This window comes from Balaenoptera acutorostrata, chromosome 18 (genome assembly GCF_949987535.1).
Source record: "Balaenoptera acutorostrata chromosome 18, mBalAcu1.1, whole genome shotgun sequence".
In the NCBI taxonomy this organism is placed as follows: domain Eukaryota; kingdom Metazoa; phylum Chordata; class Mammalia; order Artiodactyla; family Balaenopteridae; genus Balaenoptera; species Balaenoptera acutorostrata.
The window spans coordinates 72289482-72314441 of record NC_080081.1 but is presented as its reverse complement, the minus strand read 5'-3'; the positions used below and the strand labels follow the sequence as shown (position 1 = coordinate 72314441).

The window sequence follows — 24960 nt, the reverse complement described above, 5'->3', positions numbered from 1 at the left end:
CCACGTTTTCCTGTATTTGGTTGGATTTTGGATGGGGTAGAGAGGAGGTAATTGCAAAAATAATTTGGTTTTAAAAACAAGGAAATGGTTTCTAAAGGTCCAGCATGGGTAGCTTTCCAAGTGTCTCAGTCAGTGTATTTCCTTCCTGCTGCTCCTGTGTTAGAATATTGTCATTTGATCACACAGTGTCACCAAATTATATATTTTTATATGGAAGTCATATGTGCCTCTGAAGTTCCCTGAAAGATCTAGCTTCTCAGTACAATAAAAAACAAACCCAGGGACTTCCCTGGTGGTCCAGTGGTTAGGACTCCACGCTGCCACTGCAGGGGGCATAGGTTCGATCCTTGGTCAGGGAAGTAAGATTCTGCAAGCTGCTCAGAACGGCCAAAAAAAATTTTTTTAATACAGAAATGAACCCAGATCTCACCATATCCTCGGGTAAGATGGAAAGAAACCAAACTATCTGCAGGACCTGGATCCTACTCCCGGCTTTGCCACTCCACTAGCTGGTGACACGTGGCATTTCCTGTTCCTTTCAGCAGCAACATCCTGTCGAGTTTTTTTTTTTAATTGCACATAAAACTAAAAACACCATAAAGACATATGTATGTTGTGCATTATAGCAAGATTCTCAGAGGTATTAAATAAAAAATAAATAATGTGCAACATGGTAGGCATTTTTCTAGTATAACTTGTAAGGAACCAAGAGCCTGCTGCTGTTTTGGGGACCTGCTAATTTCCCCATAACAGGGCAGAGAGGATTTCTCGTGGGTTAGATTCTCCAACTCAAAAGGTACGACATCTCTTTGGGGAAGGCCAGTGCCTAGAACTGGAATTATTGTTTGGTTAAATATTTTGTTCTTTTTGTTAAAGATGTTGTGTGTTGGAAGTTGGGGCTAAAAATATTCTCATTTTGGCACTGACACCGGCCCAGTGAGTCAGATTCTTCCTAATTATGGTTTTTCTTCAGGCAGTATAGGGGGAATAGTAACATTTAGGAAGCACTATAGGTTTACGGAAGGGATGTGAACTTAGAAGTCAAGCTCATCCTTAACTCTTTCACTTACTAGTTGCATGACCTTGAGTCCTTTAACCTCTTTTAACCTCAGTTCCTTCACCTGGTTGTGAGGATTGATGAGTTGATGTGTGCAAAGCTATCAGACAGAGTTACAGACTCCTAATCAGAGGCGCTCTCACAGGGAGACAGGTCCCGTGAATTTACCCTTTCATTCTTCAGAGGCTTTATGGCCCATTTTAGTGCTCTATCTCAGGGAGCTGTGATCTTGGGAAACAGATTATATCTCATGACCTTTTTCCTCTCACCCACATTGAAGTCATCTCAGAAATTCTCACTCATCTGACAAACACGCTAGGCAGACTCAAGCTGCTGACCGGCACTGACAATCAGCAAAAAGCAAAAGCAGCATTTATTTAAAAGATTATATGAGCACCCATGCATTGGGAAATGACATTTTAGGAAGAAACTTTGTTCACACTGGGTGATTACTCACTTGACTTAAGACATTCACTCTGCCCCTATCACCGCCCCGCCTCCCGCCACTTCATGGAGGACCTGTGCTCATCTGATATTTTTATGAAGATTAAAAAATAGTTTTTTCTGGTACAAAAGTTAAAACGTGGCCATTTACAAATAGTAATTATGTTGCCTTTCAGAATATTCAGAAAAGGTTCTGCTTCCTAACCTGTGATGCAGCCAGTTACCTTGGAGACAACCTCCGGGGCATCGGATCCAAGTTTGTCAGCTCTTCCCAGATGCTCACCTCCTGCTCCGAGTGCCCCACGCTTTTCGTGGACGCCGAGACCGTGAGTATCTCAGGCCTGCTCCCGCGGCAAATGGCCCGCCCAGCTGATGGTGCAGAACTTGAGGGAAGCACACGTGTGTTGTGGTTTGTTTGAAAGACACTCTCAGTGTTTGCGAGCAGCGCTCTGCTGTGCTATGAGTCCCAGAGGCCTGGGCCCACCGGAATGACTGTGCGTGGCCAGCCCAAGCCAAGGCAGTCACTGCAGGGAATCAGGAGGAGATCCCCCTCTGTGCTCCCTTCGCGGCCTTGTTGCTTCTCTCCGATGACTCTTGACTTTGAAGGCTGTGAATGTGGTGAGCTAACCTCCCAGAGCGGACCTAGCCAGTCCCCACGAAGCCAGGTTGGCTAGGCAGATGGGTCCCCAGAGGCAATGATGTTACCACTTTCCCTACTTCCAAGAGACTGAATGCCCTCTGGATGGATTCGTCCAGCCCAGCTGCAAATGATGAGTTTAAAAGCAGGAGTCCCCAACCCCCAGGCCGTGGACCGGTACCAGTCCGCAGCCTGTTAGGAACCAGGCCATAGAGCCAGAGGTAGGCGGCGCGCGGGCGGGCGAGCGAGCGAGCGAAGCTCCATCTGCCGCTCCCCACCGCTCGTATTACCGCCTGGACCACCCCTCCCCACCCACCCCCCATCTGCGGAGAAATCGTCTTCCACGAAACCGGTCCCTGGTGCCTAAAAGGTTGGGGACCGCTGGTTTAAAGGAGGATTAAAACAGTCCCTGGCTGACTGCTGAATCGTGACTGTATAAATGTAATACTAATGATTTAAAGTACAGATTAAATACAAAATCAGTTTGAAAACCTATTTGGCGGTCTGTCTTCACATTGCTGAATGAAGACACTAGAGTCCATGCATAAAATGGATGCTGTATCTTAATGTGGGCTTCTGTGGAATACTTGTTAAGATTTGTCCGTCTATCCTGATATGGGGAAGATGGATACTTTCACAGGAGACTTTGATTAGCAGTATCCAATGCAATTGCCGCTGATAGTGGAGCTAAATTACAAACTGCACAGCTTATTAAAATGGATGCTACCAGCCCCCCCGCCCCACACTTTACATCTAAATATACTTCTCTTTTCTCTCTGCGTAGCCATGCCTTTGTCTAGGTGTCTCTCTGGAAGTTGTTTTAATACAAATTATTTTCCTGTCTTTAGCTCCTTTCTTGTGGACTTTTGGACAAGCTCAAGTTCAGTGTTTTGGAACTGCAAGAATATTTGGACACCTACAACAACAGAAAAGAGGCCACCCTCTCAGTAAGCTTTTATGTTTCTGTGCCTATACATTTACTTAAAACCAAATGAACCCAACCACTGTGAACTCTTGGGAGGCGATGTGATTTACCCAAGAGAGGCTCTTTTGGGAGAAGACAGATTTCATCTATTCTTCTGTGAAGGATTATAGTTCCAACTTAATGGTGGCAGAATTGTCAGTAGTATGGATTATATAAAAATGATACCTACAAAAGAGAAAATTTTCAGCTTTCGATTTTAGCCCTATAATTTCCCTACCAAGAAACTGGGGAAAGTGGGTATCTGCTTAATATGTCAGTTTATCAACATTATAACTTTTCTTTTCTCAGAAATTTAAAATTGTTAATTACTTCCTTCCAGTGTCCGCCTCACCCAAAACTGGTTGAGACGGACCTCATCTCTCTTCTCCTTTTAACCACCCTCAGTAGCTGCTTCTCCCTCTCCCTGGTTTCTCTTGGCCTCGGCTCCTGCTCTCAGCTTTTTTCTTCCTTCCAAGATGTAAATTGTAAAATGTTAGAGACAGAAGTGATTCAGAAACCATCCATGCAAACCCCCTGATTTCCAGCAACTTCCATGTGTAATTTCCATGGAGCACTTCCTATCATATACCAGGCACTATAAAAAGAGCGTGGATTTTTAAGTCAGATGGACTTGAGTTCAAATTGCAGCTCAGTTACTTCAGGGTTAGTGACCTTGGGTAAGTTACCTCCTCTCATCTCAGATTCATCATCTCTAAGACAGTGATAATAGTAATTAATTTGCAGAACTGTTGTAAGAACATAACGATTATAACAGTCATAGCAGCTGTCATTTCCTGAGTCCTTTCTATGTATCCAACAACCTGATAAGAGTTACATCTCTTAACTTAAATCATGTAATGCTTACAACTACCCTGGGAGTTGCTATTATTATTCTCATTAGCTAGGAGGTAGCATAGTGGTATTGAAACCCAGGTCTGTGGGATTCAAAGGTCCATGCTCTTAACCACTACACAATATTGCCTTTAAAATAGAAATAATATATGTAAACTGCCCAGCACAAGTGCGTGGTACATAGAAGATATTCATTCTAAAGTTACTGGGTTTTTGTTTCTTCTTGTTGTTATCTCATGACCTGTCAAAGAGAGTTCTGACATTCTACTGCAACAATTCCCTTTGTCTTCTATTTCTGTGGCTCTTTCGCTGTCATTGATTTCCAGCTTCTCAGTCATCAGTTGATAAAAGTAATCCTTTCATTCTGGTTGGTGAACCAGCCAGTCTTTTGATGTCAAGTGTGAGTTTCAGTTCTTCAGTGCTTATTGTTTTCTGCCCAAAGGTTCCTTTCACATCTATGCTAGTTACTATTCCAGATACTTAAGACTGGCAGAATCTTTAAATAGCTGGGCTATTACTATAATAGCCTTTCTTACAGTGAAATAGACCTGCCTCAAAGAAGCCACCTCAAAATAACAGAGAAGAAGGTGTGCCGTGAGTCAGGGTGCATTGTCCAGGATGACCCAGCCTGCGAGGAAGTGTTGGGACCTGTCTCCTAACCTCAGTCGTATGAAAAGTTTCTAACCATATGTGAATTTAATCTATACATAAATTTGGAGTGCTCTGGTGAAACCATTCTTCAGGGTGATACATCACAACACTGAAATGATAAATGTTGAAATTTTTAAATGACCATCACTGAACCCATCTAAGCAGATATTTTAATTTCAAATTATTAATCTTTAACCAAAAAGTTTTCAAAAAGTCGTTATATAAAAATTTTATTTTACTTGATTAGAAGCTTACTCTATTTTTCCTGACAGAATTGATTGTAAAAACATTCTTAGGACATCACTGAATTTACCTATGTCTGTATCTCTTTCTGACAACAGTGGCTTGCAAACTGTAAGGCAACATTTGCAGGAGGATCAAGAGATGGAGTAATTACCTGTCAACCAGGGGACTCAGAAGAAAAGGTAATAAAAGCCTGTTAGAGTTTATCTTTTCTGTGCTCTGACTTTGTGTGTTGGTGTTGATCTACCCAAGAAGCGTGGAACTTGAAAAAGAGGCAGAATGAGTTCATCCCATACATTCACATGACACCTCTAGAGTAAGAAAGAATGACATTCGCGCCAAGCATGACTGTGTTGATGGGATTTGGGGCGGGGCGGTCTTCTTTTTGGAAACGTAGAAGTATAAACATAACCTTTCTGCTGGCGCTAACTATACTAACCGTTTCCTAATAAATCTGTTCTTCGTTCAGAATATAAAGCCAGATGTCATGAATTCTTCACTGATCCACTTAGCTCCTTCAATGAAGAAAGTCTTTGTTGACCTTTCAGCAATCACTCAGACTTTTTTTTCCTCATTTAGAATTGCTTTAAGTACACACCTCAGACCAGCTGGCTTATAAACGTATGTCATATTGTAAAGGAAACTGGGCAGAAAAGTGTGAACAGATTAAGATCATTCAATTCTGCAGTTACTCCTGTGACCCCCGTGGTGGGTACAACAGTGAATTCTGCCCCAGGTGGAGCCTCTGATCTGTTCAGGGAGATGGACGTTAACCAACAGTCATACACGTGTAAACCGTGACAAGTGCCATTAAGGAAAGGAAGGAACAGTAAAGCTATGAAAGAATACAGCAAGAGAACCTGGCCTACCAGGAGGGCAGTTCTGGGATGGCTTCTCCACGAAGTGCCGTCTAAGTGGAGATCTCGGCTCTGAGCTAGAGTGCAGAGGGGTGGGTGGAGAGCCTGTGTGAAGGCCCCGAGGCAGGAGGGAACCTGGCCCTTTCCAAGGACTGACGAGAGCCTGTGGGGCTGGGCGTGTAGACAGTGACAGGGAGAAAAGTTTGAGTCTGAAGAAGCTGCACAAGCCAGACCGTGCAGGGCTTTGGGTGCTTATCTTAACAGCAATGGTGGGCAATTAAAAGTTGTAACAGGTGGGTGTGATCAGAGTGGGGCTCGCCCGCTCTCCTGTGGAAATGGACCGAAGTGGGCAAGCGTGGACTTGGGAAGACAAGTTAGGGGGCTGCTGATGGGTCTAGGCAGAGAGGTCACCTTGTAATGACATTGTCACACCTAGAAAAGCATGTTGGAGTGTGCATCCTTCAGAGGGTGAGAAACCGTCTTCAGGGTGGGCCTTGAGGAGAAATGACAGTGTCAGTCCATCTCAGTACTGATCTTATATCCAGAGTGGGGAGAGAGATTATTTTTCTGATTAGAGCTATCATTTGGCTTCCATCCCAAGGCAAAACCCAACAAGTGTTTGACCTCAGAGCACTGCTTACCCTCCATTGATTGATTCACTCCAGCTCTCTTTTTTAAGTCAGATTCTCTATCTTCTGGAATAGTTTGATGTTGCCAGTTATTCTGAGCACCCTTTGCATGGGGACAAGTGAAGGGGGAGATAGGAAGTGAGCTTTAACTTGAAGAATCTATGTCTGGATATAAATTGCGAAGTCAACATGCCAAAACTTAGTCCACGTGTGTATTCTATTTCAGAGAAGTGTGGACTTTATGGAAGGATTAGTACTTACCTTACTAAACCTAGCAAACTCTTGAGCAATTAGAGATGTCAGTCGGCCAGAGATGGTGACCAAGTACAGATAGGCATGTGAAGTCTTCCCACCCCAAGCCCTACCCGAACCAGTCTGGTCTTGGCCAGTAGCTGATTTCTAGTCATTCTTAACTGGTAACATAAGTGATAAATTGCTGTGGAATTGTTTGTGGAACAGAATATAACTCTTTGTTGGATGCTGAATATTTATTTTCTGATTTTTCTTCTATTCTCAACATGAAGTTGTAGACATCAAGGTAATGAGGAAAGGTTACACACTGGTAGCCTGTAAGCTGTAACCAATTCAGACATGTTTTATTCAGCTTGTACAATTTAAATTTGACCCAACAGTTTAAACTTAAAATTGTTCACACGTACACTCAAAACAGCATTCCTGGCATCTCTTAAAAAAAAGAGAAAAAAGAGGGAGCAACACCAGGCCTGCCTTCCTAAAGTGGCAGCAGTGACCTTGAGCTGGTCGGCTCTCCACCGTCCGCTGTGCACACTGAGTTCCCGACCCTGCCGGCAAGAGCCAGGTGCCAGTCATCACGATGTTCTTTTCTTTATAATAGAAACATGTGCCTCTGCACCTAAGGCCCCACAATGGGGAAATGAAAGCTAAATAGAATTGTGCCTTTCAAGAAAAACAGGAGTGTTCCTCTTTGCCGCAGTGAGAACAATCTCTGCGTATATAAGATGCTAGTGCCCGTGTGCTGGCCTCACTACCTGAGGGGACCTTGGAGGAGTCGTTGTAGCGTGTGTACAAAACAACAGAACAGTGTTCCTGAGAAAAGTGCTTCTAATACATGGGAAGTATTTTGGAGGGAAGGCTTCTTTCTTTTGTTAAGACAGGTGTGATTAGTCAGTAATTTAGGCTACTTGGTGACTACAATACCCGTTCTCCTAGAATGAGGCACGGTGCACAGCAAATAAGATGTAGAACAAGGCGGGCGTGTAAGTCGCGCCTGTCGTGAGGGCAGCTCCTTGGCAGACGCTGCTGTACCAGTGTCTTCTCCGCCTGCACACACCCAGCGAGACAGGTCTCTTCACGACTTAAAGCCAGCGCCTCTAAATAAGGATTGTGGTTTGCAGTGACCTCTCCTGTCGCCCGCGAAATTCATCCTGGAGTGGCTGCTGCTGGGGAGTTTAAGTTCACAGAAACGTAGGACGCAGTGAAGCATCTTGGCTCTGGGCTCTCCAGGCAGTGGCATCGGCCTCGACCCTACAGTGAATTAGCACAGCTCACCTCCCCGGTTCTGCAGGGCTGGCCCTGGGCAAGCTGGAGAGACTTCATTTGCCATAAGTGATTTTAGTTGACGCACTCTTAATTCCACAGCCATTTCTGAGCACTAATTGAACATTCGACTCTTTGGACTCAAGTACAAGAATTTACATGTAGCTGCACTACATTTTATCTTATTACATTCAGACCATCCTAGAGTCTTCTTGGACACTAACCCTCTTAGCTGTGTATTTCCTATCCCTGTCTAATCTAAGAACGAGAGAAGCCTGCAACCTCTGTTCTTCTACAAATTGAACAAAAAGCTAAATGTTGAACAAGACGAGATGTTTCTCCAGCTAAACTGTAACCCATTAAACGTTATCCTTCGGATACAGTCAGTCAGTCCTTTGCTATAAGGAATCTCTTCTCTAGACTGAGTAAAGAAATGTCTGTTGAAATGAAAGTTTTCTTGAAAACAATAAATACATCAGGCTGTGTAATCTGTATTAGAGGCTTAAAGGTATTTATCTTTCAAATCTTTGAAAGATAGTCATGACCAAGGTCCAAAAAACTACTCAACAAATATAATGCAATAGTCATGAATGTGCCAGAGCCAAGTGATTTTAGCAACAGCTGAGTACATATTGTACCCACCTGCTTAGGAGATTACATGCATCTATGTAATATTGAGTAGGAAAGCTTCAACATTTGGCTAGATTTTCTAAATTTTATCTAATTTAGTTTAAACCAGTGACTTTCAGAGGTTAAACATGATGAAAATTATAGGTAATATAGTATACTGTGACTTATCTTCTGACATGTCGAAAATTTCTCAGATTTTTACCTAACTGGCTACATCATAAACAAAGAACTGGCTTCAGAGCAGAATACAGAGAAACAAGAATGGCTATGCTACTTTTTTTTTTTTAACATCTTTATTGGAGTATTAGTGCTTTACAATGGTGTGTCAGCCTCTGCTTTATTACAGAGTGAATCAGTCACACATATACATATGTCCCCATATCTCTTCCCTCTTGCATCTCCCTCCCTCCCACCCTCCCCATCCCACCCCTCTAGGTGGTCACAAAGCACCAAGCTGATCTCCCTGTGCTATGCGGCTGCTTCCCACTAGCTATCTGTTTTACGTTTGGTAGCGTATATATGTCTATGCCACTGTCTCACTTTGTCCCAGCTTACCCTTCCCCCTCCCTGTATCCTCAAGTCCATTCTCTAGTAGGTCTGCATCTTTATTCCCGTCTTGCCCCTAGGTTCTTCTGACCATTTTTTCTTCTTTTTTAGATTCCATATATATGTGTTAGCATACGGTATTTGTTCTTCTCTTTCTGACTTACTTCACTCTGTATGACAGTCTCTAGGTCCATCCACCTCACTACAAATAACTCAGTTTCGTTCCTTTTTATGACTGAGTAACATTCCATTGTATATATGTGCCACATCTTCTTTATCCATTCATCTGTTGATGGACACTTAGGTTGCTTCCATGTCCTGGCTATTGTAAATAGAGCTGCAATGAACATTTTGGTACATGACTCTTTTTGAATTATGGTTTTCTCAGGGTATATGCCCAGTAGTGGGATCGCTGGGTCATATGGTAGTTCTATTTTTAGTTTTTTAAGGAACCTCCATACTGTTCTCCATAGTGGCTGTATCAATTTACATTCCCACCAACAGTGCAAGAGGGTTCCCTTTTCTCCACACCCTCTCCAGCATTTATTCTTTGTAGATTTTTTGATGATGGCCATTCTGACTGATGTGAGATGATATCTCATTGTAGTTTTGATTTGCATTTCTCTAATGATTAATGATGATGAGCATTCTTTCATGTGTTTGTTGGCAATCTGTATATCTTCTTTGGAGTAATGTCTATTTAGGTCTTCTGCCCATTTTTGGATTGGGTTGTTTGTTTTTTGAATATTGAGCTGCATGAGTTGCTTGTATGTTTTGGAGATTAATCCTTTGTCAGTTGCTTCATTTGCAAATATTTTCTCCAATTCTGAGGGTTGTCTTTTCCTCTTGTTTATGGTTTCCTTTGCTGTGCAAAAGCTTTTAAGTTTCATTAGGTCCCATTTGTTTATTTTTGTTTTTATTTCCATATCGCTAGGAGGTGGGTCAAAAAGGATCTTGCTGTGATTTATGTCATAGAGTGTTCTGCCTATGTTTTCTTCTAAGAGTTTGATGGTGTCTGGCCTTACATTTAGGTCTTTAATCCATTTTGAGTTTTTTTTGTGTATGGTGTTAGAGAATGTTCTAATTTCATTCTTTTACATGTAGCTGTCCAGTTTTCCCAGCACCACTTATTGAAGAGGCTGTCTTTTTCTCCACTGTATATTCTTGCCTCCTTTATCAAAGATAAGGTGACCACATGTGCATGGGTTTATCTCTGGGCTTTCTTTCCTGTTCCATTGATCTATATTTCTGGTTTTGAGCCAGTACCATACTGTCTTAATTACTGTAACTTTGCAGTATAGTCTGAAGTCAGGGAGCCTGATTCCTCCAGCTCCGTTTTTCTTTCTCAAGATTGCTTTGGCTCTTCGGGGTCCTTTGTGTTTCCATACAAATTGTGAAATTTTTTGTTCTAGTTCTGTGAAAAATGCCAGTGGTAGTTTGATAGGGATTGCATTGAATCTGTAGATTGCTTTGGGTAGTAGAGTCATTTTCACAATGTTAATTCTTCCAATCCAAGAACATGGTACATCTCTCCATCTATTTGTATCATCTTTAATTTCTTTCATCAGTGTCTCATAATTTTCTGCATACAGGTCTTTTCTCTCCTTAGGTAGGTTTATTCCTAGATTTTTTTTTGTTGTTGCAATGGTAAATGGGAGTGTTTTCTTAATTTCACTTTCAGATTTTTCATCATTAGTGTATAGGAATTCAAGAGATTTCTGGGCATTAATTTTGTATCCTGCTACTTTACCAAATTCATTCATTAGCCCTAGTAGTTTTCTGGTAGCATCTTTAGGATTCTCTATGTATAGTATCATGTCATCTGCAAACAGTGACAGGCTTTACTTCTTCTTTTCTGATTTGGATTCCTTTTATTTCTGCCTCTTCTCTGATTGCTGTGGCTAAAACTTCCAAAGCAATATTGAATAATAGTGGTGAGAGTGGGCAACCTTGTCTTGTTCCTGATCTTAGTGGAAATGGTTTCAGTTTTTCACCATTGAGGACGATGTTGGCTGTGGGTTTGTCATATATGGCCTTATCATGTTGAGGAAAGTTCCCTCTATGCCTACTTTCTGGAAGGTTTTTATCATAAATGGGTGGTGAATTTTGTCGAAAGCTTTCTCTGCATCTATTGAGATGATCATATGGTTTTTCTCCTTCAATTTGTTAATATGGTGTATCACGTTGATTGATTTGCGTATATTGAAGAATCCTTGCATTCCTGGGATAAACCCCACTTGATCATGGTGTATGGTCCTTTTAATGTGCTGTTGGATTCTGTTTGCTAGTATTTTGTTGAGGATTTTTGCATCTATGTTCATCAGTGATATTGGCCTGTAGTTTTCTTTCTTTGTGACATCTTTGTCTGGTTTTGGTATCAGAGTGATGGTGGCCTTGTAGAATGAGTTTGGGAGTGTTCCTCCCTCTGCTATAATTTGGAAGAGTTTGAGAAGGATGGGTGTTAGCTCTTCCTGAATGTTTGATAGAATTCTCCTGTGAAGCCGTCTGGTCCTGGGCTTTTGTTTGTTGGAAGATTTTTAATCACAGTTTCAATTTCAGTGCTTGGTGATTGGTCTGTTCATATTTTCTATTTCTTCCTGGTTCAGTCTCAGAAGGTTGTGCTTTTCTAAGAATTTGTCCATTTCTTCCAGGTTGTCCATTTTATTGGTATATAGTTGCTTGTAGTAATCTCTCATGATCCTTTGTATTTCTGCAGTGTCAGTTGTTACTTCTCCTTTTTCATTTCTAATTCTATTGATTTGAGTCTTCTCCCTTTTTTTCTTGATGAGTCTGGCTAATGGTTTATCCATTTTGTTTATCTTCTCAAAGAACCAGCTTTTAGTTTTACTGATCTTTGCTATCATTTCCTTCATTTCTTTTTCATTTATTTCTGATCTGATCTTTATGATTTCTTTCCTTCTGCTAACTTTGGGGGTTTTTTGTTCTTCTTTCTCTAATTGCTTTAGGTGTAAGGTTAGGTTGTTTATTTGAGATGTTTCTTGTTTCTTAAGGTAGGATTGTATTGCTATAAACTTCCCTCTTAGAATTGCTTTTACTGCATCCCATAGGTTTTGGGTCGTTGTGTTTTCATTGTCATTTGTTTCTAGGTATTTTTTGATTTCCTCTTTGATTTCTTCAGTGATCTCTTGGTTATTAAGTAGTGTGTTGTTTAGCCTCCATGTGTTTGTATTTCTTACAGATTTTTTCCTGTAATTGATATCTAGTCTCATAGAGTTGTGGTAGAAAAAGATACTTGATACGATTTCATTTTCTTAAATTTACCAAGGCTTGATTTGTGACCCAAGATATGATCTATCCTGGAGAATGTTCCATGAGCACTTGAGAAGAAAGTGTATTCTGTTGTTTTTGAATGGAATGTCCTATAAATATCAATTAAGTCCATCTTGTTTAATGTTACCATTTAAAGCTTGTGTTTCCTTATTTATTTTCATTTTGGATGATCTGACCATTGGTGAAAGTGGGGTGTTAAAGTCCCCTCCTATGATTGTGTTACTGTCGATTTCCCCTTTTATGGCTGTTAGTATTTGCCTTATGTATTGAGGTGCTCCTATTCTGGGTGCATAAATATTTACAATTGTTATATCTTCTTCTTGGATCGATCCCTTGATCCTTATGTAGTGTCCTTCTTTGTGTCTTGTAATAGTCTTTATTTTAAAGTCTATTTTGTCTGATATGAGAATTGCTACTCCAGCTTTCTTTTGCTTTCCATTTGCATGGAATATCTTTTTCCATCCCCTCACTTTCAGTCTGTATGTGTCCCTAGGTCTGAAGTGGGTCTCTTGTAGACAGCATATATATGGGTCTTGTTTTTGTATCCATTCAGCCAGTCTATGTCTTTTGGCTGGAGCATTTAATCCTTTTACATTTAAGATAATTATTAATATGTATGTTCCTATTACCATTTTCTTAATTGTTTTGGGTTTATTATTGTAGGTCTTTTCCTTCTCTTGTTTTTCCTGCCTAGAGAAGTTTCTTTAGCATTTGTTGTAAAGCTGGTTTGGTGGTGCTAAATTCTCTTAGCCTTTGCTTGTCTGTAAAGCTTTTAATTTCTCCATCAATTCTGAATGAGATCCTTGCTGGGTAGAGTAACCTTGGTTGTAGATTTTTCTCCTTCATCACTTTAAATATGTCCTGCCACTCCCTTCTGGCTTGCAGGGTTTCTGCTGAAAGATCAGAAGCGTACACATACACACTCACGAAAAGAGAAAAAGGGAAAAAAATAAATATATATATCGTTACTCCCAAAGTCCACCTCCTCAATTTGGGATGATTCGTTGTCTATTCAGGTATTCCACAGATGCAGGTACATCAAGTTGATTGTGGAGATTTAATCCGCTGCTCCTGAGGCTGCTGGGAGAGATTTCCCTTTCCCTTCTTTGTTCGCACAGCTCCTGGGGTTCAGCTTTGGATCTGGCCCTGCCTCTGCGTGTAGGTTGCCTGAGGGCGTCTGTTCCTGCCCAGACAGGATGGGGTTAAAGGAGCAGCTGATTCAGAGGCTCTGGCTCACTCAGGCCGGTCGGAGGGAGGGGTACGGATGAGGGGCGAGCCTGTGGCTGAGAGGCCAGCATGAAGTTGCAGCAGCCTGAGGCGCGCCGTGCGTTCTCCCGGGGAAGTTGTCCCTGGATCACGGGACCCTGGCAGTGGCTGGCTGCACAGGCTCCCGGGAGGGGCGGTGTGGAGAGTGACCTGTGCTTCCACTCAGGTTTCTTGGTGGCGGCAGCAGCAGCCTTAGCGTCTCATGCCCGTCTCTGGGGTCCGTGCTGATCGCCGCGGCTCGCGCCTGTCTCTGGAGCTCCTTTAAGCGGCGCTCTGAATCCTCTCTCCTTGCGCACCAGGAAACAAAGAAGCACGAAAAAGTCTCTTGCCTGTTTGGCAGCTCCAGACCTTTTCCCGGACTCACTCCCTGCTAGCCGTGGCGCACTAACCCCTTCAGGCTGTGTTCACGCCGCCAACCCCAGTCCTCTCCCTGCGATCTTACCGAAGCCCAAGCCTCGCCTCCCAGCCCCCGCCCGCCCCGGCGGGTGAGCAGACAAGCCTCTCGGGCTGGTGAGTGCTGGTCGGCACCAATCCTCTGTGCGGGAATCTCTCCGCTTTGCCCTCCGCACCCCTGTGGCTGCACTCTCCTCTGTGGGTCTGAAGCTCCCCCCCCCCACCACCCCCATCTCCGCCTGCGAAGGGGCTTCCTAGTGTGTGGAAACCTTTCCTCCTTCACAGCTCCCTCCCACTGGTGCAGGTCCTGTCCCTATTCTTTTGTCTCTGTTTTTTCTTTTTTCTTTTGCCCTACCCAGGTATGTGGGGAGTTTCTTTCCTTTTGGGAGGTCTGAGGTCTTCTGCCAGCGTTCAGTAGGTGTTCTGTAGGAGCTGTTCCATATGTAAATGTATTTCTGATGTATTTGTGGGGAGGAAGGTGATCTCCGCGTCTTACTCTTCTGCCATCTTGAAGCTCCTCCTATGATACTGTTAATGAATAAGAACTAGATGATTCTAGGCTTTTAAGCTACCTTGTCTATGATCAATTCTTAACATCTTGACTTCTTGACATTTTTTTTCTCATTTTGAGAAAACATACCTCTAAATCCAATTTATATATAAATCAAGCCATATCAGGAGTACAGGAACTGGGCTTGAAGAAAATCCTTGTGACCAAATAAAACAAATTCCCACATTTTCAAAAGAATCTTGAATCACCAAAACATAGATATATCTATAAAGACTTCTAAAGGGATTATTTTTAAAACCTGGATACCAGAAAATATTTGCGGGGGGTGGGGTAGTTTTAACATTTTCCTTGAAAGGCTTTTTTCACTATCTTTTTGGAGCTCTAAATGCAAACTACATCCAAGCCTGTGGCCTAGGAAAAGATTCTGGGGTAATAAATATCAATGCAGCTTGGACTAGCCTACCTAGAAAGGAGAGTGTAAGGAGGACACTGAGAACTGGTGTTCGTCAAGCTGGCCATCTCCCCAGAAACACAAGTGTGTGCCCTGAGTGTGGAGTGGAAGGAATTCGTTGACAGTGAAATTCCTCAGTACCAGGCTGAAGTCAAAAAGCCTCATTTGCCTTCACTGAACAGAGAAAATTTTTCTTTAGCTGACTTGATGACCTGGGATTACAACACTGTTTTGGAAAACAGTAAAAAAGATAGCAGTTTTCTTCACATAAGACCATGTAATTTACTCAGCACTTGCTTCATTCCATGCTTCTGAAAAGTAAATTCCATGGTAGAAGCAGTTATGTACTAAGGTGCATACTAAACGTTTCAATCAGATTTGACGTTTTCTAAAAAGTCTTCACAGTGGCAACTCTGTATATGTAGACTTAAAACTCTGGCCCTGTACTCCTTTCTTGTGTGACATTGTCTTTCAGTACATAAGGTTTGGTTATAAAAACTTCTAGCACAGTTAAAGTTTTCTTGAAAATCGTAAATACCTCAGGTTGTGTAATCTGTAACATGGCCCAGTTACAAATTTATAATCTTGTAGACTAACATCCGTTCTAGATTACTTTTAGAAATTGTCTGCTGGGGAAACATATTATAAAAACTAAAATGCAAGATTACTTGTCATATCTCACACTTGTTTGGGAGTATAAAGACAATGTTCAGTCCGTTGAAATAACAATATCTAGCAGTCCTGTAAAATATTCTCAATGTGGAAGGCAATCTGACACTAAAGAAAATGCCACTTAGAGTGTTAATTATATTCTATGCTAATTGGATAGTCATAGTGTAGTAGATATGAAGCCAAACATATTAAAGACTCTGCCTTAACTTAGCAATAGTATAATTTGTTTGGGGCTGTAGTTCTTTCAGATTAATCAGTTGGTCTCCTCACAGTTTTACTATGTTTACTATGTTACTATTCACATTTAAGCACTAAAATCTTCAACCAATATAAGTTTTCACTTATGGTCTCTCCAAGACTGACAAAGTCTAAATGAACTAATCAGAGAATCTAAAAGATCACAAATTATGTTTTCTCAATGACATGTTTCCCATTAGAGCTTGTTTTTAACTGGACTGCTGTGCATGTTGAATGGGTACAACATTTGCAACCATTTATCACGTTGGGGCAAGCGATGCTAATACGGCTGACGGCTGACGGTTCTGCTCTTGGAAGAGGGCCGTGCTTTCTGTTGCATGCATTACACTGACCCTGTACTTTCTTTCCTTTCCTTTGTTTCCTGTGCCATGCTTGCTGTGTAGCAAATGGAATCTCTTGCAGTAAGTTAACTTTCTTTCATACTCTTTGTCCATTTAGGCATGGACCCATAACAATCTTATTTTTACTGTTACTATTATATCTCTTAGCATGTTTTCCCTTTTTTGTTTCATTTTCTTTTATTTGGTAGACTGAGACATGTAGTTGATTAGCATTCTGGGCTGCTTTCCTCACAAAGTAGAAACCTATGTTGCTATGAACTCTCATGTTATCACTAGAATATTTTTAGAAATAACTACCATTATCTGACACTTAGTAAAGTCAGAATTTTCATAGCTAGGTTTCACCCTAAATTGTGAAAGGTAGCATTTTGTTTTTAAACAATATTTTTTTTGTCTGAGAGTCTCTGGCAGTTGTCTTTTATACCAGATTTTGAAAATGTTTCCACAAAGGCAAGTTTAAATTATCATAAAATGTGTTACTAAAACAACCAAACATCTAGTTTGGGTTAGCAAATGAGTGTAGCTACTTCTTTACACTTAGGCTGGTTACCAGCATTGAGAGATCAAATCAATCTAAGTAGAATTGCTTTTCCCCCCCTAAGGGCCAGGGAGAGAGGAGAAAGAAAACTCCATCCAGCATGGTCTTAGCATGAACTTTCGTCACTTTAAAAATTAGGGTCCAGAGTATGTTAATAATACTATTAATGGAATATACTTTCTAAAAACCTAAATTTAAATTCTTGTCTTTTCTCTCCTTAAACTGACTTGGGGGGAACAATTTTAAATCACTTCAATGGCTCTCAATTCTTACTGAGTTCTTTATAGTACATTAGTGAAAGAAAGGCCCTATTTATTCTTACTTAACCACATTTGAAAACTGAACAGTGAAGTGTTTGGTTTAAGCCACATATCTCACCCACTTTCAGTGGTGACTGCTGAGCCATTAAATTCTATCTAGTGAAGGCTGTCCTTTTCCTCTCGCAGAATCCCATCTGCTACCTAGGAGCTAACCCTTTCTTGGGATAAAACAGGCAAAGTTTAGAGGCCATTAAGCAGATAACAGCTCAAAGAGTACTATGATCATTGGTGTTGGAATTACTCATGGTTTATTCTTCCCTTACAGTACATGTAAGCTGTATAATGAAAATATTTTCAATTCCAGAGGTGTCTATAGAGCTCCAGGGCCATTTTGTATGCATATTTTTTAACGTTCTTTCTTTCCACAGAAAGTTTTGCATGCTTTCATGATTTCTCCTTTTTGTAAGCATTTTGGGCCCTTTTTATATCTCTTTAATTCAACAAATTTGTTGACCACTGAGTAGAAGCATCATCATTAAACCTGATGCAGCACCTTAGACAGTCATGTGACTCTTGTGTTTACACAGACTTTAGGATGAGTGCCTACACCCTAAATGACAGCCAGAGTTTTCACAAGGAATAATCTCCCAAGTGTCTGCTGAATTTATGAATTTAACACCTAGAACCACTTAATGTGCCTTTCAAATATACTTTTAATAAAAAGAAATTGTGTTCAAAGATGTATAGCTTATAAAAATTAAGACAACTACAGCTATAATTTGTAGATATTAAACCTGTAATTTAATTGGCAAATATAATGGAAATTTGGCAGTTCACTAAGTCCCTTTATAGCTAGCTACTACTTCTTTCTAATTAGTCATCCTCCAGGAGCTGTTTTATTCTATATGACACAGTGAATTTCTCACTGATAGTCATTGATTGGATTTATTGTTCTGTTTTATTTAGAATGGTAACAACTAGTTATGGTTCCTTGATTTTTAAAAAAAAGGTGCATTAGTCTCCACTAAGATTTCACTTACTATACAAGAATGATCCTTAATAACTCTTTCTTCCCATGCAAATTCTCTCTTTAGCAACTGGAACTGTGTCAGAGGTTGTATAAGCTACACTTCCAGCTGCTGCTGCTTTTTCAGTCATACTGTAAGCTCATCGGCCAGGTGCACGAAGTCAGCTCCACGCCAGAGGTGAGCCTGCCCACTCCCGACCCCAGGTCCTGCCATGAGTATCACTGCTTTCTTTTTGTTCTCCCTCCTGCCAGTTTATCAATGTCCAAGTGATTTTATTCCCACATAATCCTTTCACTCAAGCACAAGTCTTAAATACCAGTGTCTTATGTTTATTTCCGTGCTCACGTGGCAGTGCCAGGACTAGGGTGAGGCAAGCGACATACCTGGACACAAAAATACAAGGATGACCTTGAGGGTGAGCCCCTCCCTGAATGCTGTGCCGAGGGCCTCACTTGCCTCCCCCGGCCCTGTGTCTGGGGATCCTTATTTGAAAAAGTTCCTTGTGTTACGGTTTTTCTTAACTCTAGCTGTTCACACTTGATCCTACGTTGAGGTAAAAGGAAATAACTACATGATGTTCGATTCTCTTCAGCTTCCCTGCTCTGCTTAGCAACCGGATGCATTAATATTTTTAATGTAAAAGGTAAAATAACTTGAGCATACAGCTTCTGAGTGAGCCAAATTTTTCCTAGACTTGAAAAAATACTACTGCAGTGTAGTAGACGAAATAATGGTGGTGTACACTGGATATTGTGGACACTCAGAGGGTGAGTGCCTAGTTCACCTGGAGACAAGGAGGTTGAAAGAGAAAACTTTCTGGAGGAGATCACACCTGAGCTGATTCTTAAAGGATAAGTTAGAATTCGATGAAGTGGGGGGTAAGGAGGAATGTTCCAGTAAGAAACAACAGCGTGGGCATAAACATGGTAGTGAGAAAGAGAAAGGAACTACAAGTACAGGCAATTGAGGATTGCTAGACTATAAAATGCAAACCAAGAGGAACGATGGACTAAGGCGGAAGAGATAAGTAAGGTGAGATCATGCAAGATGCTGCACCTGTGAGTATTTTAGTTCGATCTTCACGGCAGGGATGTGGAGGGTGGATTTGATGACAACTAGACTGGAGACAGACAGACCAGTCAGTTTAGCTCAGATGAGAGGTAAGAGTTTGAACTAGGACAGAAGTGCTAGGTAAGGAGAGGGAGGAAACGTGGGAGATATTTTAGGACAAAAGGTCACTGAAACTGATTGGGTTGTGGGGTGGGGGGAGAGGGAGGAGTCGAGGATGATGCTCAGGTCCCCTCTCAGATGAACTACGTAACCACAGTGCCACAGCTAAGACAGGGATGTCAGAGGAGGACTGAGACGATGGTACATCCACAGTTCCTGCCTGCTCGTCAGTGACCGACTCTGCCTGCTAGATCCCATCTTGCTTGTAGTTAAATACAAGGATCTGCTGCTAAAGGTGCAGATGTGCTAACTGTCAGGGAACAGTCATGAGTCCATGAAACAATCCCATTGCAAGCAGCGGAGTGTGGATGGAGCCCAGAAACCTCATGTCTGAGTTGGGGGTAGGGGAGGAGGAGACAGAATGACAGCCATTTAACCATAGTTATTACTCAGTGTGGAAAAAAGGAAAGTGACTATAGTTTTTAAATATACAGTTCGCCCTTGAACAACATGAGTTTGAACTGTGAGTCCAACTTACCTATGTGGATTTTTTCAATAAATATATTGGAAATTTTGTTGGAAATTTGAAAAATCTCACAAACATACCTAGAAATAGATATGTCGTGACTGCATAAAATATACGTAGACATACATATAACACACAAAATATGTATTAATGGACTGTGTGTTATCAGTAAGGCTTCCGGTCAACAGGAGGCTATTAGTAGTTAAGTTCTAGGGGCGGGGGGGCGGAACCAGAAGTTAGACCGTGCCCCTAACCCCGAGTTGTTCAAGGGTCAACTGTCCTTTCACAGATCCCAATTTCAAGGGAGACAGGAGTCAGACATCTTTGTTTATGAAGAGCTCTTCACAAACGAGTTTTCCTCCACAGAATCACAAATTATCAGATAAAAGAAAAGACAGTTGATGACTGGGATTTGCCCCATTGTCAAGATAAGCTTTACTCTTCTGGAAAGTAGGAACCGAACCCTCAGAGTCCATTCTTTGCTCCAAAAATAGAGGACAATGCACATGCAATTCACATGTCATTTTCCATATTAAAAAAGTAATTCACGTTTCACTTAAGAGTAGTAAATTACATGTTTCATACCGTGTGTGTGTATATAATTATTTTAAATCTAATAAATTTAAAGTGAATTTTTCCTTAATTATTTTAAATCTAGGTAAGTTTTAAATACTTTACACACACATACAGTATTTAAAACTTACCTAGATTTAAAATAAGAAATTCACTTTCACACTTAAAAACTATATGTCTAAGACACTCTAACAACTTATGTAAAAGGATTACCTCCTTGAATTTTGAACCTGGGGCTGGAGTACAGAGTTGTATTTAATCGGCATCTGTGTGAAGACAGTCCTTGAGGGCTTCAGTTCTATAGCTTGTACAGTGAGCAAGCTGGGAATGAAGACAGGTAAAGATGCTGGGTAAATCAACTTTTCTAAGAAACTGGGCATCCTCAGCTTACATGACAAAGGGAAACAAAAAACCTTTAAATTCATCTCAGTTTCTTTTAAATGCTCTTGAGGTCAAACTGCAAAAGAGCTGTCTTCCACTGTACACTTTGGAGGCACTAAGAAGTGACATAGTTTCTCTTTATGATTTACTTTTTAACAACTCAGAATCTTTTGGTTCCAGTAATTCTGAGGGAAAATATCTCTTACCTGTAACATGAATACTAACATGACATTGAGAATTTTCCTCCTTCCTCTTAAAATTAAGTCTTTCATCTTTTCCCGTGGCATAGGAGTAGTGAGAAAAGTTTATTCTTCAAACAGCATCCGTGTTCATAACTACATTTATTGGGCACTTTTGTGCCAAGCTGTTTGTTTAATCTTTAAAATAACCTGAGAGGTGGGTAATATCTTCAATCTCACAGATGAAAAAACTAAGGCATGTAAAAGTTTGTTTACTTGACTATGCAGTAGTCAGGAATGCAGAACTGGCATCTAATAAACCCAGCTTTATCCAACTCCCAAGCCTGTTCTCTTGTGCATTTTACTTCTGTGTATGCCCTTTTGCTTAAATAGACGACATTTTTTTTTTTTTAATTTTTATTTATTTATGGCTGTGTTGGGTCTTCGTTTCTGTGCGAGGGCTTTCTCTAGTTGTGGCAAGCGGGGGCCACTCTTCATCGCGGTGCGCGGGCCTCTCACCGTCGCGGCCTCTCGTTGTGGAGCACAGGCTCCAGATGCGCAGGCTCAGTAATTGTGGCTCACGGGCCCAGCCGCTCCGCGGCATGTGGGATCTTCCCAGACCAGGGCTCGAACCCGTGTCCTCTGCATTGGCAGGCGGATTCTCAACCACTGCGCCACCAGGGAAGCCCCTAGACGACATTTTAAAAGGAGTCAATCTTTTCTATAAGGAGAGCATCCCAGCTGTTGATACATAGTTGAATACAACGCATTCAGCCCCATAACCCTACATATACCACACAGTACGGTTTCATCTGTCCTATTTTAGTTTACCGAGATATTAAGCTTCTGCTTCATCAGACCTCATACAGTCAAATTTTTTAACTTTGGGGATGTAAAATCCAGCCTGCAACTAAATACAGTAAAAATACATTTTTTTTTTAACAGCTGCTAAATATGTCCAGGGAACTGAGTGACCTAAAGAAAAACCTGAAGGAGGCTACTGCAGCCATCACAGCCGACCCTCTCTACATAGAGGGGGCGTGGTCTGAGCCAACCTTCACATCCACTGAAGCAGCCATCCACTCCATGCTCGAGTGCTTGAAGAACAACGAACTTGGCAAGGCTCTACGGCAAATCCGGGAATGCAGGTGACGCTGCTATTTCTGTTTAGAGACGGTTAAAGGAAATGCATGCCTAATAGTTACTTTGTCATGGTTGGGGACTAAATCACTACGGAAGGAACACCGAGATGTTTATATAAACCCTTCTCAGATCCTTCCCATTACCATGCCAGAAACATCAGATTTCAGAACTTACTGTTTAAAGTGTTGGTTTCGGTTCTGGTCATCTGTCATCTCTAAAATGTTCAAACACTTCAAAGTATACGCCAACATAATTTTAAAACTAATAATTTGAATGTAGCCTCTTTGGGTTTTTTCTCCCTATATTTTGATAGTATATTCACATTCATTGTAACCAGAATGCTATAGCAAATAAATATTTTAAGATTATGGGGTTCCATTCTGATATATATATTTTTTTATAAAGCTATTCTTTTCCTTTTTTTTTTTTTTTAATTTATTTATTTATTTATTTTTGGCTGTGTTGGGTCTTCGTTTGTGTGCCAGGGCTCCCCCTAGTTGCGGCAAGCGGGGGCCACTCTTCATCGCGGTGCGCGGGCCTCTCACTGTCGCGGCCTCTCCCATTGCAGAGCACAGGCTCCAGACGCGCAGGCTCAGCAATTGTGGCTCACGGGCCCAGTCGCTCCGCGGCATGCGGGATCCTCGCAGACCAGGGCTCGAACCCGTGTCTCCTGCACTGGCAGGCAGACTCTCAACCACTGCGCCACCAGGGAAGCCCTTGATATTTTTTTACTTTAGATATTTTATCAAAACCAATAATATTCAATATTCTAAAACTGATCATGTGATGTCTGCACAACTCTGAATATTACTAAAAAAGCCACAGAACTGTGTATTTTAGATAGTGAATTGTATAGTTTGTGAATCATATCTCAACAAAAGCTTTTGTATTAAAAGAGCAATTTTCTTATACTAATAAAGACTCATAACCTCTCAACCTTGTGAATAACAGTGCCTCTAATCTGCTCTTCTCTTCTGACTGCAGAAGTCTGTGGCCCAATGACATCTTTGGAAGCAGTTCTGACGATGAGGTCCAGACCCTACTGAATATTTATTTCCGTCATCAAACTCTGGGACAAACAGGTACTTATGCACTGGTGGGGTCTAACCAGAGCCTGACCGAGATCTGCACCAAGCTGATGGAGCTGAACATGGAGATCCGGGACATGATCCGCAGGGCCCAGAGCTACCGGGTCCTCACCGCTTTCCTTCCAGACTCCAGTGTTTCCGGCACTAGTCTCTGACAGGAGCCTTCCGTCCCCCATGGGTGCCAAGCTGGGGGTGCTGCCATGCTGGGGTGACGTCATTCAGTGTCTTCTCAGCCTTCAAAAGGCTTGGTCAGACTGTTCTCCCTCTTGTTACCTGTAGGACTTTTTCTAAAGAGGATGGCAGAACTTCCCACGTGTAGCAATACTATAAGAACCAAGGTAGCATAGGACATTCTGGAACAGCCTCCATCCGTCATGCTGTGTGGCACAAATGTGTTATTTTACTGAGCAAATGCAACTCACTACTGAAGATGTGACTTCCATTGCATACCAAAGCCGACTACTCTGAACAGTACCTTCCTTTCTAGAAACAATTTTAGATTGGCAAAAGTGCAATGTTTTCTTCGCTAAAAATATTTTATATTCTAAAACTTGTACATTCTTTCCTTTTCTTTTTTTTTTTCTTTTTTTGGTGGGCTGAGGAAGGGACAGGCAGAATGAAGCTGGCCACTGAAAACTGTAAGACGGTCAAAAGCTGACAGCCTGTATATGTGAAAAGGGAATTGTAAATGGACAATTTAATGTACACTGAAATTTGAATACAATTACTGTATCTAAAAGGAGCTGCTATGAAGTACCTTCCTTATGTTGCTAGGCTACTGTTTCGAAAGCCCTGGATCTCTTTGCAGGGGTCTGTGATTAGGACCCTCGCACCAAAAATGGTCCAGAGAGACCTTTTTTTAAAGGATCTTGGCTGCTTTTTACTATAAGGTTGCTTTTATGAGCATATTTATACTACAGAAGGATGAGTGTTAATTTTAACCAACTTGGCCATTTTGTAGAAAAAAGTTAAAGACATTCAACATTATAAATTCCAAGTCTTTCCACCTGTTACGCATGCATATTTTAATATCCGTTTGGATAGCTGGAAGTAGAATCATAACGGTAAAATATGAGTTGTCACTTCGCTTCTTAAGAAATGTCATTTTATTTGTAATATATATGTAAAGGGCCATTCTTAAGTTTTCTCCTTAAACTTAATGCTGTCAAGTGTTAGCTGTGTGCATGTAAACCTGTTGCACATTAGAAACATATTCAAAGTTTATCTGTGTAACTTATTCACTCTGTAAATACATTTAAAGTTTTTGTGATGTAATCTCGGTTAATACTCTGTTCAGAACTTCCTTTAGACTAAAAGAAAAAAATACATATTGACCACAGGTTTTATTTCTGCTTAATGAAGATTTTTGCCGTTGACACACTTATAGTTTTGTGTGTGGGTTGCCACAGTGACAACCCCAAGGGGTGCCACACTCCTATGTGTTCCATGAATGGCAGCCAGTGGAGTTGTGAGGCAAGTACAGTGACCCTGGGGAGCAGGAGGTCTCTGGAACCTCTTGAAGTGGACACCAAAGACTGTGACCCTCAACCAGTGCTCACTGGGATCAAAGAAATCAGAGAAGAACAAGAGCTCTCATTGTCCATAACCTATCATTAGGTTGTCATCCTTAACATTTTGAAATAGACGCATAATGATCAGGAAAAAGTAGTAAGAGTTTTGTTCTTTCACCAAAACCCATCTATTCTTCACCCCACTCAAAAAACAGGGTCATGGAGACACATAACAATCTAATCTCTATGGTCTTCCTACTCATACTTCTTAGATTAACAAATATAATTTGCTTTCATAACATGCACCAACTAAATCATAAGTAGTAATTTTCTAGAATACCCTGCAACAGAGCCT

At 41.3% G+C, this 24960-nt stretch overlaps 1 protein-coding gene across 5 annotated transcripts in view; it reads left to right on the top strand.

Annotated features, from left to right (window-relative positions):
• Positions 1-24379, top strand: part of FRY (FRY microtubule binding protein) — a 420573-nt gene extending 396194 nt beyond the window's left edge. For 4 of the 5 annotated variants that reach the window (XM_057532698.1, XM_057532699.1, XM_057532695.1 and 1 more), the window contains 7 exons: positions 1678-1827; positions 2987-3085; positions 4947-5030; positions 16251-16268; positions 18101-18211; positions 21809-22011; positions 22991-24379. In XM_057532698.1, coding sequence (XP_057388681.1) covers positions 1678-1827; positions 2987-3085; positions 4947-5030; positions 16251-16268; positions 18101-18211; positions 21809-22011; positions 22991-23249 — 924 coding nt within the window. In that variant the 3' untranslated portion in view covers positions 23250-24379. The remainder of the gene's footprint in view (positions 1-1677; positions 1828-2986; positions 3086-4946; positions 5031-16250; positions 16269-18100; positions 18212-21808; positions 22012-22990) is intronic. The other variant, XM_007164157.3, reaches the window with a different exon arrangement.
• The last annotated feature ends 581 nt before the right edge of the window (positions 24380-24960 follow it).